This window comes from Manihot esculenta, chromosome 16, assembly GCF_001659605.2.
Source record: "Manihot esculenta cultivar AM560-2 chromosome 16, M.esculenta_v8, whole genome shotgun sequence".
Taxonomy (NCBI): Eukaryota; Viridiplantae; Streptophyta; class Magnoliopsida; order Malpighiales; family Euphorbiaceae; genus Manihot; species Manihot esculenta.
Genome location: NC_035176.2, coordinates 27,609,211 through 27,626,618, shown reverse-complemented (window position 1 = coordinate 27,626,618; position 17,408 = coordinate 27,609,211). Strand labels below are relative to the sequence as shown.

At 33.1% G+C, this 17,408-nt stretch overlaps 3 protein-coding genes and 1 non-coding gene across 20 annotated transcripts; 3 read left to right on the top strand and 1 right to left on the bottom strand.

The window, feature by feature from the left end:
- Positions 1-746: 746 nt before the first annotated feature.
- Positions 747-5,881, top strand: LOC110602857 (NADP-dependent malic enzyme). Its single transcript, XM_021740440.2, has 20 exons — positions 747-936; positions 1,255-1,451; positions 1,708-1,828; positions 1,929-2,003; positions 2,165-2,316; positions 2,405-2,510; positions 2,637-2,702; positions 2,921-3,016; positions 3,121-3,192; positions 3,283-3,366; positions 3,458-3,556; positions 3,820-3,867; positions 3,965-4,018; positions 4,133-4,231; positions 4,311-4,400; positions 4,524-4,601; positions 4,731-4,805; positions 4,895-4,985; positions 5,240-5,368; positions 5,474-5,881. The coding sequence occupies exons 1-20, from the start codon at positions 772-774 to the stop codon at positions 5,560-5,562; spliced, it is 1,986 nt and encodes a 661-aa protein (XP_021596132.2). The 5' UTR covers positions 747-771; the 3' UTR covers positions 5,563-5,881.
- Positions 5,882-6,262: 381 nt separating this feature from the next.
- On the bottom strand, positions 6,263-12,011 carry LOC110603916 (protein cereblon). Its single transcript, XM_021741923.2, has 10 exons — positions 11,759-12,011; positions 10,747-10,814; positions 10,554-10,631; positions 10,006-10,118; positions 9,829-9,894; positions 8,661-8,762; positions 8,069-8,567; positions 7,389-7,594; positions 7,035-7,198; positions 6,263-6,646 (listed from the first exon to the last, which is right to left on the bottom strand). The coding sequence occupies exons 1-10, from the start codon at positions 11,884-11,886 to the stop codon at positions 6,511-6,513; spliced, it is 1,560 nt and encodes a 519-aa protein (XP_021597615.1). The 5' UTR covers positions 11,887-12,011; the 3' UTR covers positions 6,263-6,510.
- Positions 12,012-13,136: 1,125 nt separating this feature from the next.
- Positions 13,137-13,208, top strand: TRNAM-CAU. Its single transcript has one exon. It is a non-coding gene; the product is annotated as a tRNA-Met (tRNA).
- Positions 13,209-14,102: 894 nt separating this feature from the next.
- On the top strand, positions 14,103-17,408 carry LOC110603118. 17 transcript variants are annotated; one of them, XR_002486100.2, is made up of 4 exons: positions 14,103-14,413; positions 14,485-14,634; positions 15,111-15,166; positions 16,974-17,408. XR_002486100.2 is itself a non-coding variant. In XM_021740803.2 (3 exons), the coding sequence occupies exons 1-3, from the start codon at positions 14,343-14,345 to the stop codon at positions 17,028-17,030; spliced, it is 405 nt and encodes a 134-aa protein (XP_021596495.1). In that variant the 5' UTR covers positions 14,103-14,342; the 3' UTR covers positions 17,031-17,408. The 17 variants fall into 17 exon arrangements, 6 of the variants coding, with proteins under 6 accessions (XP_021596495.1, XP_021596496.1, XP_021596494.1 ...); XR_006348916.1 differs by adding an exon at positions 15,247-15,357 and having other exon boundaries at positions 14,103-14,634; positions 15,092-15,166; XR_002486094.2 differs by adding an exon at positions 15,235-15,357 and having other exon boundaries at positions 14,103-14,634; positions 15,092-15,166.

The window sequence follows — 17,408 nt, the reverse complement described above, 5'->3', positions numbered from 1 at the left end:
ATATTATTTTTAAAAAATATTTTAAATTATCTTTTAATATTTAATAAAATTTAATATATTTAAGATAGAAATAATTGAAAAATTAATAAAAAAATTATATTTATTAATATATAAAAAAATTAAAATAATAAAAATTATAAGCGTAAAGAGTATAACATTTATAATTTTTATTATTTTCTTATTCTATAAAAATTATATTTAAAAAAATAGTTTTTATATTTTTTAAAATTTAGTGGATTTGAAAAATGAGTAAATTGAAAATAATTTTTTAATTAAAGAAAAGAAAACTTTTCTTTCAAATAAAAAAATATTTTTCTCTATTTTAAAGTTATATGTAAATTAATTTTTATTTTTATTTTTAAATTGAAATTAAATATAAAATCAAAATATTTTATTCAAAAATATTTTTTATAAAAAATATTTCAACGTACAATATTTTTCACATAAAATTTTTCTTTATATAAGTTATCTTTCATAAATAAATAAAGCCTTAAATATAAAATTAATTAATTTTTTATTAAATTAAAATTAAAAATACAAAAATAAAATGATAAATAATTTGTTTTAAAAAATTATTATTAAAAACAATATTTTATTAAACTATAACTTATTTATACTTAAACATAAAATTGAGAGTTTTATTATTATTTGAATTTTTTTTGAAACATATTATTATTATTATTTGAATTTAATGAGAAGTTTAGGAACTAATTTTGACTTTCTTCCAAAAGTCTACTGATGCGAAAAACCTCATCCAACACCTCGTATGTAATGCAAGAAGATTTTTCCCCTCTCTTTCTCTCTCTACCGAAACGCGTAACAAGCTTTCTCACTCTAAAAAAGAAGGCACAGAATGTTCACTTTCTCTCTGTCTACCCTCTGCAATTCCTTGCACGTTCCTGCATTATGATTACTCTCAAGAGATTTACTTTTCTGGTATACCATTAACATTACCATTCGAACTCTGTAATTCACTCATTTTCTCAATAAATTCCTCTTAAAGCAATCTTCTTTCTTTCTTTCTTATTTAATCATTTTTCTTAATCAATTGTCTACGTCGGTAGTCTGCATTCTTCCTTTTGACGTTGAAAGTTCAAACCAACCCTTAGCTTCCATTTTCAAAAATTTTTTATAAAAAAAGTAAGATTTGTTGGGTTTCGGGTGCCTATAAAGGGGGACTCTGTTTTCGTTTTCCCAACACAAACTGCGTGCGCCCTGTGTATTGTACCTTTTCAGCTTTCTTTTTGTTTGCAGAGAGTGGTTCTGGGTAGAGGAGTAGAGAGAAAGTTTTGGGCTTTAATGGCGAGTTCAATGATGAATGGTGGTTACTCAGTGGAGGAGGAGGAGAAGAAGAAGAATGTTAATGTGGGTGGAGGTGTTGAGGACGTTTATGGCGAGGATAATGCTACAGAAGATCAGTTTGCCACTCCTTGGACTGTTTCTGTTGCCAGGTTAAATGGGTTCATTTTTCTTCTTATTGTGTTCTTTGAGATTATTACCAATTTTTATGATTTGCTGTCCTAATTTTGTTTAGCCTTTGGTGTTATAAAATTTCTGCCTTTTGATCTGGGAAATGCCACCAGAATTATGAATGTTTCTGCTAGTTTCTTGAAGTCACAAGAGAGTTCTTCATCTTTATTATTTCACTTTTGATTCATATCTCTGAGATTTGCATGATTTGAATGTTTTTTTTTGTTCTGTGTACAGTGGGTATACTTTGTTGCGGGATCCACACTACAACAAGGGGCTTGCCTTCAGTGAGAAAGAGAGAGATGCTCATTACTTGCGAGGCCTTCTGCCCCCAGCAATCTTTACTCAGGAGCTCCAGGTTAGCTTGAATGGCATTCTTACAGTTGAAGCTCATATGTTTGATTTTATCTCCCAGATTAGATGTCTGTTGCTAACTTGTATGTGACATTCAATAATAGGAGAAGAAGTTGATGCAGAGTCTGAGACAGTACAAAGTTCCCTTGCAACGATACGTGGCTATGATGGATCTTCAGGTACTTTTATTTTGATGATGATTCTATGTTCTCTTTAAGCAGATCCTATGTTGTTTCGGAGTGATTTTAAGGTTATAGACATCATCAATGGAATAAAACATTGCCCTTTTGATAGTATAGTTGTTCTGCCTTATCAGTAGAAATCATTACATGTCTTACAGGAGAGGAATGAGAAACTATTTTACAAGCTTCTGATTGATAACGTTGAGGAACTCCTACCAGTTGTTTACACTCCCACAGTTGGTGAGGCTTGCCAGAAATATGGGAGCATTTTCCGGCGACCTCAGGGTCTCTACATCAGCTTGAAAGAGAAGTATAACCATCTAATATCTTGCATTCATCATGTCTAAACTCTAAATAATATAACATACAAGAAGATACTGAGTAATGAAATTCTTTAGGGGCAAGATTCTTGAAGTATTGAAGAACTGGCCGGAGAGAAACATACAGGTTATCGTCGTCACTGATGGTGAGCGTATTCTGGGACTTGGGGATCTTGGCTGCCAGGTAATAATGCCAGCATCTGTTCTCTTTAAGATAACATATTTGGAAGGATTCATGACCTAAATGCACAAGTCTCTATCCTTGCTCGAGAGTTGAATTATTTATTAGTTGTAATTTGTAATTTTTCAGGGAATGGGGATTCCTGTAGGAAAACTCTCTTTGTATACTGCATTGGGAGGATTACGTCCCTCAGCAGTAAGTTTTACTATAATCACAAACTCTTATTATTGTCATATTCTTTCAGCTTTTGCAGTCATTTTTCACCATTAGTATCAGAGTAAAAGTAGGAACTTGTCAAATAAATTCCCTATCAAAAACCAATCCTAATATTTGATGTATGTCCTCAGATATTCCGGATTAGTCATCCCTATTTTATATACTGAAATATTCCAGTTTTTATTCGTAACTTGCAGTGCTTGCCTGTTACCATTGATGTGGGCACAAACAATGAGCAGTTGTTGAATGACGAGTTCTACATTGGTCTTAAACAAAGGAGGGCAACTGGACAGGTTTAATGATATTTCTTTTCCTCCTCTTTTCAACTTCTTGTGATGCACGCGCGAACTCAAAGTCTTGTTTAGTTCTGAATGGTTCATCGTTCATCTGATATTAGGAATATGCTGAACTTCTAGAGGAGTTCATGACTGCAGTGAAGCAGAACTATGGGGAGAAAGTCCTTGTACAGGTAAGTTATTCAATTGTAATATGCTATTTTGCAAGTTACTTACTTTTTGAGTTTTGAGAACTTCAATCTGACCTTCAAATAATATAACAGTTTGAAGACTTTGCAAATCACAATGCATTTGAGCTACTGACAAAATACAGCCCAACGCATCTCGTCTTCAATGATGACATTCAGGTAAAAAGATTGTAAAAATTACTTATTTTTTTAAGAATCCATGTTATCTTCATTGGAAACTCTCTTATCATAAATTATCTAATTATTGCAGGGTACAGCATCTGTGGTGCTAGCAGGACTTCTTGCAGCTCTGAAATTAGTTGGTGGAACCTTGGCTGATCATAAATTCTTATTCCTTGGTGCTGGAGAGGTGAGCCTCGAACACGATAACTCTTGAAATCATTTTTCTTCATTTTTCCTTTACATAAAATGACTAAGCATTCTTAGATCCTCAACTTGAACCTACCCTTCTTTACCAAAAATATTACACCACCATGATCATCGTCTAAATGGCTATGCTTCCATTCGAAACCTTGAGATTTTTTTGCTTGGTATCTTAAGCATTGGGTAGCACACATGGCATATAGATATTTGGTTCTCTTGTTTCTCACTTCTACCATTTCGGTATTGCAGGCTGGAACTGGCATAGCTGAGCTTATAGCCCTTGAGATATCGAAACAGGTAATGAATTACTGTTTTAATCTATTAAATATTCTGTAATTCAATTCCTTATTATGCCAATATCAGTTTAATCATTAATCCAAAACATTTTCTTCAGATTAAAGCACCGATTGAAGAGACCCGCAAGAAGATTTGGCTTGTGGACTCAAAGGTAGTCTTGATGTGATCTAAAATCCTTGTGACTTGGAAGAATGTTTACATTTTGCTTGAATATTTTGCCTTCAATAATTTTTCAATTGTTAACATGTGCTGTTGTTTGCTGCAGGGACTGATTGTTAACTCTCGTAAAGAGTCGCTTCAGCACTTCAAGAAGCCTTGGGCACATGAGCATGAACCTGTCAAGGGACTTTTGGATGCTGTTAAGGTGTGAAAATTATCTTATATTATGAATTAATATTGTAACAGAACTCCAAAGCATTTTCCTTACAGTTCCGATTTCTCAGGCAATCAAGCCAACAGTATTGATAGGATCTTCTGGTGTTGGAAAAACATTCACTAAGGAGGTGGTTAAGGCCATGGCATCATTCAATGAGGTTCTTTCTCTTTCTCTCTCTCTCTCTCAGACGCATACACACGACTTGCATACTTATTGCACATGCACACAACAAAGTCATAATGTTGGCTGACTGAAACAACTTTTCTATTACTGCATTCAGAAACCTCTAATTCTTGCACTCTCCAATCCTACTTCACAATCTGAGTGTACAGCTGAAGAAGCTTATACGTGGAGCGAGGTAAAACAAAATTTTCCCTTCCAATATTTGCTTGAGCTGTGACATCTCACCTCAGTTCATAGGTGAGGTGGCTTGAAAGACTAGTAAAGTTTTGCCATGAACTTGAGTGTTTTCCTTGTCAACCTGCAGGGTCGCGCTATCTTTGCTAGTGGAAGTCCATTTGACCCTGTTGAATACGATGGGAAAGTTTTTGTGCCTGGCCAGGTTCAACCTCTTATTCTGAAGTGTATTTGCACCTGAAATTAGTCAATTACTATTCACAACAGAAATTCACCGGAATTTTTTTTTTTCAGGCAAATAATGCTTACATATTCCCTGGATTTGGTTTGGGGTTGATCATGTCTGGCGCAATTCGTGTGCATAATGACTTGCTTTTGGCAGCCTGTAAGTAGAACAAACTATTTGAGTTTTATTTCCATGTTCACAATGCCTTTCAAGTGTAGTGAAATCTGTCAAATCTTTCTCTTCCCCCGAGCTAGTACAAACAAACACCTGCATTTTTACCCCCAAAAATCTATGCTTGTTAGCTTCTTGTTAGAACTAAAAAAGAATTGTTTTAAAACTTTGAATTACTCTGTCTCTGCATTAATAAAAAGCACAAACTGTTTAACCACTCTCATTTCTTCTTGTTGCAACAGCTGAAGCTTTGGCTGCACAAGTAAAACAGGAACACTTTGACAAAGGATTGATTTACCCTCCATTTTCCAACATCAGGAAAATTTCAGCCCAAATTGCTGCTAAAGTTGCTGCTAAAGCATATGAACTTGGTAAGTTTTTTTTTTTTTTTTTTTAAATTTTTTTATTGTCTGTCTTCCTTTTGCGTGTAATGCTTTGTATGATCCATTAATATTCCATGCTTAACTACCTCATAGGTTTGGCTTCTCGTCTCCCACGTCCTAAGGATCTTGTCCAGCATGCAGAGAGCTGCATGTACAGCCCAGTCTACGGATGCTACCGCTAAACCTGCGCTTCATGGCCTGCATTGTATTCTAAGCCTTACTAGTTTCATTGCTGTTTGAATTTTTTTTCCACCTTTTTAAATTTTTTTGTGGGTAGTGAATGGAATGCAATTCATTTCTATCAATTATTAATTTCAGTTCTCAGCCAGTAAAATTTTGGTAATACTATCAGAGCCTGACTTCCTTTCGCTTCCCTTGTCACTTGTTCCCTGGGAATGCTGTCATTTTTATTTTCTTAGTTCCTCTTTAACGATTTGTAGTGTTGCTTCATCAGAATAAATTTTATAATAAGATGTGACTGAAGATTGATCAGTTTTACTATCGGTGTTTCTTTTTTCTGTCAAGATAATACATCGGTATTAACTCTATCATCACCGCTTCTACTCCCCATAAATTGGGCATATTGGTCAAATTGGACTTGACCAATGAGTTTAGGCCGAGTCTCAACATAGCCATTTCCGTTAATTAAATTCTAAATTCAAACCCCATATGGAGAACAAATAAATCATAATATCTTTATTTATTATGATTTATTTTGAAAAGAAAATTCAAATTAAATTATTATAAAATCATGTAAAATTTCAACGTCCTCTAATATGAAAATAGATTCCTTCATTTCAAATAAGAGGATTATTAGAAAAAGTAATTCATATTCTTAAAATCCTTGATTCCAAATGGAGGGATCTCATTCTACAAGGAATATGAAACCAAAAGCAAAAAGAATTCAAATCATTTGGAAAACCACTTTATTGTTCCAAACCAGACATTGTATAGCCGACTGATTCTTTGAAATCTCTAGGAAATATCACTTGCCAAAGAAAGATTTGTCTAATATCAAAGGAGAACCAGGAGGGGACAAAAAGGACTAGTAATATATACAAGGTAACCTCATTACATTACGGGGCCACAGCCACAATTCAGAGCCATAATGGAAAATACTGATTCTGAGCTTAGTGTTTATCATCAGCAACTTGAGCACTCCGGATTGCCCAAAATGATTGAGGCTTCAACTTTTTCTTTGTGGCAGTGAAAAGCCACCCCATATGGGATTCACAAATGGCGCAGTGTGCTACTATCCATGCATACCTGCAAATATTGCAAATTAACCAACAGAATCACCAGATGATCAATTAAAGAGCGTCATATTGGAGAAAAGAAGCAAAAACAAAAGAGAATCAGGAAAATTACAACATCCAACCTACCATACGTAATGACCTAATTCTGACTACTCTTTGCTCTGCCGAATTACCTGGGTTATCCTTCTCACTCTCAATAATTAACTCTCTTAAATGATTACTATTTACTAACCACTAAACCCAAGACCCAGGAGCTACTTAGACAAATTACAGGAGTGTTTATTCATGTCATTCACACAAAAATATTCCCTTATCCAAGAGAAAAAGAAAACTTCCACCGCTCGAGAGAAAAAGAAAGTTATTTAGTAGTAAATAATAGTCAGAGAATATATCCATACCCAGGAAACCAGCTGTATTCTGTAACTGCTTCCCCATAAAGTACTATGGCATTTACTTTATAGAAAGTCATTATCTCATGCACAGAACCATGTGGGTTAACATAAGCCCCAAGGGGACCTTCACTGGACATCACCAACATATCACTCCGCCTGGCAGTAACAATCTGCATGGAGAAACGTGAAAAAGATAATAAATTAATACACACAATGTTTTAGGCTTACAATGTGGTGCTGAGGGATATGGGGTTAGCTGGGGGAGGATGCTAGCACGCAAGTGCACTAATGGAGGCACAAGCAGGAACTGATGTAAGCATGCATGTGCGTGCACAGGCAGAGACACTTATAACTTGTTACCTGACAATATTTACACCTAATAAGATCAAAACTTTTTAGTAAATCAATTTCCCGTTGTAGGCGATATGAAATGCCATCAATCTCCAAAAGCTCCTGCCTTGTGGATTCAGACACAGGAATTTTACTGGCAATGTAAAATGATAAAAGATCAGGTCTTCTCACAAGACCATCCATGCTTGGGGTCCCAACTATCTGTTTCCACATGTCTGCAAAATGTTCAAAATAAGATCATTTACGATGGTGGAAAGAAAATTTGTTGATCAAGTCCACAGTCCACACATAACTAATGCATAAGCCAGTAGAAATGAAGCAACTTTTGTCTTTAGACCAACTGCATGATGAAGAATGTGACAGAATTAAATCCTTCAATTTACTTTTGAAAGTAATACTCTGCAAATCCACTCAACAAATCAAAATGCTTTCAACTCTCTTTGAATGGAACTTATTTCTACATTCACATGCATAACACATATTTATTTATGAGAACTTCTGATCTAAAAACTTATACAGATTCAACTATTTCAACATTATTTTTCTAACTTTAGGTGGGCAAAGTAATTCATGTCCACTACAAAAGTGAAATCCCATATTGAACCATATGCTTGTGTGACTCTCTGGTCAGCGTTAAGTTTAGTCAATGAAGACCTTCTATTTGAATGTCAGAGAACCAAGTAAAATACCTGCAGCCCTTTCAGCAAGGCAATAGGAATCATACATACGATACACCCAGTAGGGCCAGAATGCTCTTGGCACCTTACTAAAATGGCTTAAGCCAGCATTTTTGCGGCGATTTCTGGAACCTTCCCCTTTGAGAGATTGTTCTCCCGGTGTGGAACTGCACCCATAATCACTTATATGAGATTTTGTACGTTTGATTTCTGATTCAAACTTGTCCTCATCACTACTTGTTGATTCATCAATCACATCATAGCCGCAACATGAAGTGACTGCAGATTGATGGATTCTCTTTTCAGCCGGTGAAAGTCCAATCTCGAAGCTTTCCTCTGAGTTTGCTTCTGAATCATTGTCACCATCCCCATGTCCACGCAATGAGACTTTTGAAGGCATTCTATGTGAAACATTATGCCTGTTAATACATAATGGTGCTAATCTTCCAAATGCATCCTGTGGTGCCCTTAATGGCAGATCTTCCTGGATAACTTGAACCTCCCCACATGGCTATACAAATGAAATAATTCACCATGTCAGTCATTGACTATAAATGTAGCTGTGAAACAAGGACAACAGTATGACAAAAAAACATAGTCCAACCACTCCTTCCACATCAATCCAATGACGTCTTAAACGAATGCGCTGCTGGCCACGAGTAACTACATTTACTGATCCATCCTCTAACCGCCGATATTGTCGAATCTACAAATTGAATATAACAAGTTCCATAAGCGATTCTGCTCATGTGGCATCTGAAAGAATAAAATCAACAGCTAGAACACCAGGAAAACATTAGAAATAATATTTTCCATGACATCAAATCTAAAAAATCCCAGTGGCCAACAACCTATCTAGCAAAAATTAAGCATTATGGATAGCAAAAAATAAAAGCTCCAAATACATCAATAATTTTATTATAACAGTAAGAACAATAACGTCATTTTATTCTGTTCTGCAAGAGTCCAATAGGTAACTGATTGACAATTTCACTACACAATAGATCCCAGTTATGAATCTCCTTGGCTTACATTAGGTATGCACTTTGCTAGTGTTAAATTCCACATCGATCATTACCCCTTGTATGGAATGGATAATGTGCCCCTTCGATGGAAGTGGGCCATAAGCACCCTTCCTCCTTAAGTTAGCTTTTGGAGTGAGTTAGACTTGATCCAGATTTAACATGGTATCAGTCTCTCACCGATCTTGGACCTTCCATGAATGTGTCACGCTTCAGTATGGTCCTGGGTGTGAGGAGGTGTATTGGATCCCACATTGGTTTGGAAAAGGATAATGTGCCCCTTGTATGCGCCATAGTCACTCCTCTCCCTTAAGCTAAGAGTTAAACTTGACCCAAATTTAATGGCTAGCATCCTAGTTAACAGCACAGATGACCTCCATCCATGACATCTTGACATCCCATGCTAAATTAGATAAATTTTTGCACATACAATGTAACAGCAAAATATTCTAGCCTCACTTTTGTTTTGGTTAATCCATCAATGGAGAAAACAATGAGCTTTTGCAATGACAAGATATGGACCTTTAATGCAAATCTGTTTTTTGACATTAAATTATTACTTATTAAAAGATTCAACACATAAAAATTGCACTTTTAACAGTACAAATAGTCATTTACAGATACAATTAAATATTAATCTCAAGTAATGTTATCAAACAGCTATGAGATATGCAAAGTTCTATTTAAACAAAATTTACAGCCTCCTGATCACTTAGAAACAGTATATGATCTTATGTTCCATGATTATACCTCCGCAGTTGTCCCTACAGTTGCAAACTTTAATCGTCTGTTATCAAGATCTCTATATGCATGGACCTGGACAAAGTTCCAAGTAATTTTAATTCTATGAAAAGAAAACAAAACTAAAGAAAGAAATCACATACGAAGAATAAGTAAAATGATAAGTTTCAGGTTGTGTTAATCTACCACGCCTATGGTGTAAGGAGCATCAACTTGTGTTAAAGCCCTCTCAACAGCAGATATAAAATTTGGTTGAACAACTCTAAGAGGAAGAATGGCTCCTGGGAAAAGAACAACCCCTGACAAAATTATCAAGCTGCAAGATTAGAGAACTGATTCTGGGAAGAAATATTAAATAGAAAATGCATCCTCAACACAAATACAGCTGAACATTAAGAAGCTACATCTTACTGCTCCTTAGCCCTCAGTAATGCCAAGGTCATCAAGTCTCAAGACTTGCAAGGTTATGAGTAGATAAGTTAGGATGATGTTACAGATTATTCTTGCATCTCCTTTAAAATAACACATATGAGAGAAATAAAAGATACAGGATGCAAATGCACTCATGCAGTGCACACATGAAAATAAAAAAACTGATCAATTGTAAAACTTTTAAAACTTTTCAAGATTATGACCATCACATGCAGATTATGTCAATCACCAATGATCTCTTTGCATTGCATGCATGCAAATGTGCATAGAGGAGAACAAGAAAATTTTAATATCAAACTTACCTTCAAGATAGAACAATGGAAGAGTTAATATGGCGCCACCATCTAAGAAAGCCAATCTACGGTGAGTATCTTCAACCTCTGAATTATCCAAAAGAGATTATAAGTCTTAAAAGATTTGAATGAAACACGCCTTTGTCCTCCCCAACCCCAAAAATAAATAAACAAATAAAAGCAATTTGTTATGCATGCTTACCACCAAGATAAGTGTGCAAAGGGGCCAGGAATGTGTTAAAAGCATATTCATCAGATGAAGCAGCACCACTGTAGGTACTCATGGAGAGAGAGAGAAAGAGAGGGAGAGGGAGGGAGAAACAAAATCAGGTAACAGTGACAACAATTGAAATGGTATATTTGTATTATACAAATAAAAACTATACAGTAAGACTGAAGTGCCAATTGAACAGATCAATTGGGAATCAAAAGTATTTGATGCAAGAATTCATCCCTTTCAGTTCAATTTTGCCAATAAAATCCCTTATATTCAAATAATAATAATAATAATGACAAATTTAATCTTAACACACACAGACACACAGATAACTTATTGATCTTTCTCTAATCTATAAGACAACGGACTTTCTTAATTCTTGAGACTTCAAAGAGTTAACAAAAAACCTTCAAAATTAAATCAAGAAGAAGTCTTCAAAGAGCTAATGAGAGCACACTAGTTGCATGAATTTCCCTCAGGTATTGTTTTTCAAACTATCTACGGATTCTATTGGCAACCAAACTCAGTATTATTAGCTGGGATTGAAAACCCGACATGTCATGTTAAAAATATATATACATACATACATACATATATATTGATTCCTCAATCTTTATCAGCATTCAACAGGACGTCATACCAGAATTTGGTAACCAATACCTGATTAGTTTAACAGTTATTTATACCTTAATCCAAAATATTGGAGCCAGTTAAAAAGAGATTAGATATACTATTAAGCAACTAAACTCCCATCATCATGAGACAATGAGCAAACACTTGTAGAAGTCGAACTGAGAAAAAAAGAAAAAGGAAGAAGAAAATAAAGCAACTAAAAGCTCGAATGACTGACACTATATTCATTTCTTTTTCTCGATCCCCCCCAGATATAAATGCAAAATGTAAAACCCTAATCCCCAAAGTTATATTAAAACTATAAAAAAAAAATGAAGAAGAATAAGAAGAAGAGGAAGAAGAAAATCAAATTATTGGTGATTACATGGCGTCCCGGTCATCGTCCGATGAGTTGCCTTCCTCCACTTCCTCGACTTGTAATTCCTCAAATTCAAGCTCTCGAATCTGCTCCATCTGATATCTCTCTGCCTCGAGAACTCTTTGGTTATCCATTTTGCTTTTGTTCTTCGGGGACACTTCTAAGGGCTTCTCTTAGAGCAAAGAGGCAAACAATTGGATTTCCAGCTCTTGGCATGTACCCGCCACTCTGAGATCAGCTCCGCGGCAAATTTCCAGAAAATAATAGTGATAATAATAATTTGATAAACTACTTTTTAGTCCTTGAATTATATTATAATTATGAATATTTATTTTTTTATTTTTAAATTTCAATATTTAATCCTTATGAGATTCAATTAATTTTTTTGAGTAATTTAAATATTAAAAAATATTAATTTTTATAAAATAAATGGAGACTAAAATAAATATAAATAACACTTGATCTTGTAATAATTTACTTAAATTATTTTATTATAAATGATTTTTTTGCACGAAATCATAATATAAAATAAATATTTAAAGGCAAACTTTATTCTATTTTTATATAATTAAAATTATAATCCATATATCCCTTTAATAAAAATAAATTTAATCTATATAGATAAAATTTTCAAAATTTATTTAGTTATTTATTAATATAATCTTCATTTATGTTGTTAAATTAAAATTAAATAACTTATTTTTAAAAATCTAATAAAATTTACTTTTTAATAAATATTAATATAAGCATAATAAATATTTTTAAAAAAAAATCAATGACTTGATTGAAGACATGTAAAAAAATAATAATTCTCCGTTTTATAAGATAGAGAGAAAATTAATTATAATAATGTTGTTCTGCTTTTGGATTTCACATATAATAATGTTTGATAAATAAATTGATGTAAAAATTTATAATAAAGTTAATTTGTTAAAATATTATTTTTTATTTATTCACTAAATATGAATTAATAATTTAAGTGAAATATATTATCATTTAATAGGTTTGGTTCCATTACTATCAGTAAATTTTAGTTATATGGCAAAAATTATATTTAAACAATAAAAGCATATTAATATTTTCACTTACTTACCATTATTTTTATCTTATTCTTATTTTTCTTTCTCTCCACAATTATATTCAAACAGAACATAACCATGCATCCAAGATCCATCATTGTTGTTTTTTCGTTTGAATTTGGATGATTAAAATTAAAAATTACTCAGTTTACTTTGTTTTTTTCACTACGAAATTTCAAATTTAAATATTTATTTATTTATTTAAATATTTGCCCTCATCGCGAGAGAAGAGAAGGCTTCATTAGGTATGATGGCCTTTACCTCGTTCAGATAAACTAAAATCAACACAGAAATAATTTCAATAAATCAGAGTGGCGCAGCGGAAGCGTGGTGGGCCCATAACCCACAGGTCCCAGGATCGAAACCTGGCTCTGATAAGAGAAAAGCTTCCTTTGTATTTTTTTGTCCGACCAGAAGATTTGTGTTTTAGCAATATTTACTATTTAATTTTTTTGGTTTAATAAAATTATTTATTTATATTATTTTAATTTTAAAAAGCACATTTAATATATTATTTTTAAATAATTAATCATTTAATAATTACGTGTTTAAGTTGTTAATATAAATATAAAATAATTAAAATACTCTTATGTAAATTTATTATTTATAATTTTAAAATATAAATATAATTTGAAAAAAGTATATTTTTTTGCAATTTTAGGTTAATTCCGTTGTAAGTACATTAAACTTAAATTAAGAAATAATAAATTCAATTTTCTCAATTTCCTATCCCTAACTTAAAATATATATTTAATTAATTAAATTCATAAATACATAGTTTATAAAATAATTTTATTGCACTCACAATATAATTCGATACATACGTCTGAATAAATTTAAGAGATCTCATATTCTAACTTTTAAACCCTCAATTTCTAATTAAAAAAAATTATTTTAAATTAAAAAAATCTTATTAGATAAAATGATATTATTTAAATTTTATAAATCAGATTTAATTTGATAATAAATGTATTTGTATAAATTTAATAAATTTTAAATTTTATTTTTTTAATATCTACTTTTTATTTCAAAAAGAAAATTCTCATCGTTATATTAAAATATAAAAATTTAAGAGTTAGATTTTATAATATAAAAAATTTATCGTTAATTAAAATTTAAATATTAAAATATAATTTATATAATATAAAATAAATTATTTATATTAATAAAAATTTAAGTATTTTAAAAATTTATTTTTATTTATTGATTAAGAAATTATATTTATTTTGAACGGATGGATTATAAAATATTTAATTGTTCTACTTAAAAAGTTGAGATATCGTTGACTCAAGAACCGATGTGTAATCTAACTCGATGCGAAAAGAGTCGCGACTGAAAATGAGTTTTAGCGTGCGAAAGTTGAAAGATCAGCGATGTCTATATGCGCTTCAATGGGTGGTGGAATTCCGGTCGCAAAAACTCCACAAAGCCAAGATCGCAAGCTAACCCCTCATCCGTCCACCGTGTGGTATAAGAGATTCTCAATTCAAATCGCCGATCACTAAGCGAAGATGATGGGACGTGCCATTCTCCCTCATTTTCTCCTCCTCTCCAGCTCTCCTCCGCAGTTGTCCTCTTCACTGTACTATCTTCATCTCTATCTCAACTCTCCAATACTCTATGCTGTTCACATCCTAATACAATCTCAAGCAGGTCACTCACTGGATTTCCAAGCGAATATCTCGAAGCTCGGAGCTAATTCGTCAAAATGCAAAATGCGAGATGCTCTACTTGTTTCCGTTGCCACTCCATTGTCTCACTCTCGGAGCCTGCTGTTGCAGAGAGTTCTACGAGCTCTACGAAGTAATTCTCTCTTTTCTGTTTTACACGTTAATGCTCCAGTTTAGCAGCTGAAGGATAAGTTATTTTATTAATGTGAGATTATTGAAATTAGTTTTGTACCCTGAAGAAAATGTGTTAAATTTTGAATTTAGCATTTTTGTATGCGATTTTCGATTCAGTAAATGTTTTGATTTAGAGGAAGAGGATTTGGTCTGGAGTCCAGCCTACAGGATCTATTTACCTCGGGAATTATTTTGGCGCTATGAAAAATTGGATACCTCCTCAGGTTGTTTTATGTTATTTTAGGATGAATCGCTTTAGACATTTTTTGAATAATGATGATTCTTTAAATAATGATGTAATTTCTAACTAAAATGCTTGAAATGAAGTTTAATTGAATTGTTCTCTATCATTATCATTGCTTGGGTTGATTGATTTATGGCTGTGGTGTGTGCTTTTCTTCTTGTCGTTCTAACAGCCTGGAATTTGACACAAAGGCCTGAATGCAACAATCTTCTTTCAGTATATCAGCTTATCTCAAGGAAGACAAGAGGTAATATAACTTGTTTTTCTTGGCCTTGGCTTTGATCTAGTTTCTTATGTGCTTTAAGATTTCCACAGTGAAATTTGCAGTGGTAAATACTTTCCCATTGTGGGAAGTTAAGTAGGAATGCAATGATATGCACTGGGGATGTTCAAAACTCTCTTAACGGATGCCTTGGTTGATCATTACATCATATTCAGGTTTCCTCTGCACATGCGTTATCCTTCACTAGGAATTATGGTGGTGTATTCACTTCTGATGCTCAAACACATGTGGCCTTTTATTTTGTCTCCTTTTATTTATTTTTAAATTTTTTTGGGAGTCTTTGTATCTGAATTCCAAATGATCCATACTTGTATAATTTATTAGTGTGTATCACCATAATTATAATTCATTATATTGAATGTGGCTTTTATTGGAACTTCCTAAAAAGCAACTGTTCCTTACTTTTGTGGCTATTATCATTTGAGCACTATCATGCAATAATATACCAAAAGAAAAGTGTTAAATTTAGGTCAGATCTAACTCAGCCGAAAGCTAGTTAAAGGAAGGAGTACCTTATCCTTATCCCAAACCAATGTGGATTCAACACACCTCGCGTCCAAAACTACACTGGAGCGTGATATATTTTATAGGAGGAGCATGATATATTTTATGGGAGGAGCGTGACTTATTTTATGGGAGACCCAATATCGGTGGAGAGACTCTAATACCATGTTAAATTTAGGTCTAACTCACTCCAAAAAAATTTTGTGCTTGAACTCCTTAGAAGGGTATATTACCTTATTTCAAACCAATGTGGGATTGAACAAAAAGTATCCTCTAAGCCAGTTTTTCTTCTTCTTGTAATTTTAGCTTTCAGGTCTGTTTTCAAGCATTTATTATTTTTATAGATAACCTATGTTTTTTTATGTTATCAATTCTGCTAACAACTTGCACTGATTTTTCTAGGAAGAATGTAAATATTGAAATATGGATGTGTAATTTTATGAATAGATGCATTCTTCATCTGCTTTTTTGTGTGTTTGTATATATATATATATATATGTTGTATGCCCAACTTGTGTTGCTTTTGCACTTTGCTGAAGTCAGTAATCATTATGGATCCATAGGGCATAAATAATTATTTTGTAAAAATCTATGAAGCTTATTTACAATAAGTGGAAAAACTTAACCTGAAGTCCAGTAGTTAAAATTTGAGATTCCAACCTCTAGAGCTGATGGTTAGTCACTGGGATGGCGGATGTGATGGGGTTTAGCAGATGAGAGGACTAGACCTTGTTGTGCAGGTCAGCCATTGTGAAAAAAAAAAGGAAGTTCCCATAGCCAAAATTGGAAGTGAGATTATCTATTTTTATGCTGGCCATATTTGCTGCCCATCCTTGAGTTAGTTTATTAATTTGTTTTTGTGCTGTCTCCATCAGTTAAGGAGATGTATTTGTGCACATGCTGGCAAGGCACAAGCACACCATTTTAACCATCTTCTGGTTATACGCCTTCTAAGAGGCATCATGCCCATGTATATATATGTATATATATGTGTGTGTATGTATATATATTATTCTATCTCTGCATATAAGTAGATATTTTGCTTGTAATTGCAGTGTCTGCCAAGGCTATGATTGTTTTATGCCTAATCATTTCATGATTACCCCATTTTGCTGACACCTATTAGGATTCTTATTTTTCTGATTGAAACCACTACCAATTTGTATTCCGTTGTTGTTAAACATTGTTGTTAATTGTTCTCCATCATGTATTCTACCTTTCCAAGTTCTTATGGAGAAATAATATCTGACTCAGCTTATGTGGATAGAGTCTTGGAGGGAGGCACCACCAAAGCTGCAGAGCTAGCAGATGCCACTCTCAATAATGTGTACCTGGCAATGGGATTCTTGCGGAGATTATGAGAATTTATGCTATTTTAAGAATTTACATGAAAAGATCTACAAGACGGAAACCTTAAAGTTAACTTTGGAGGATCAATCATTGCCCACAATTATTTGGACCACGCATGAGCATATATGTGGTGAGTGAATGGGACAATTTATTGGGAAGACCCCACATTTTCTTTCCTTGATGCAGCTGCCTATACCTCTATCATCAGGACAGGTGCCTCTTTTATTCTTTGTTAGTTAATGAATTTTATATGACGCAGTTTCTTCATACTATTTATAGTGCAATCAATGTATTGGTAATCTTGTATTGTCTTTCTTCACATTAAACTATATGATCTAAATTGATTATTGGA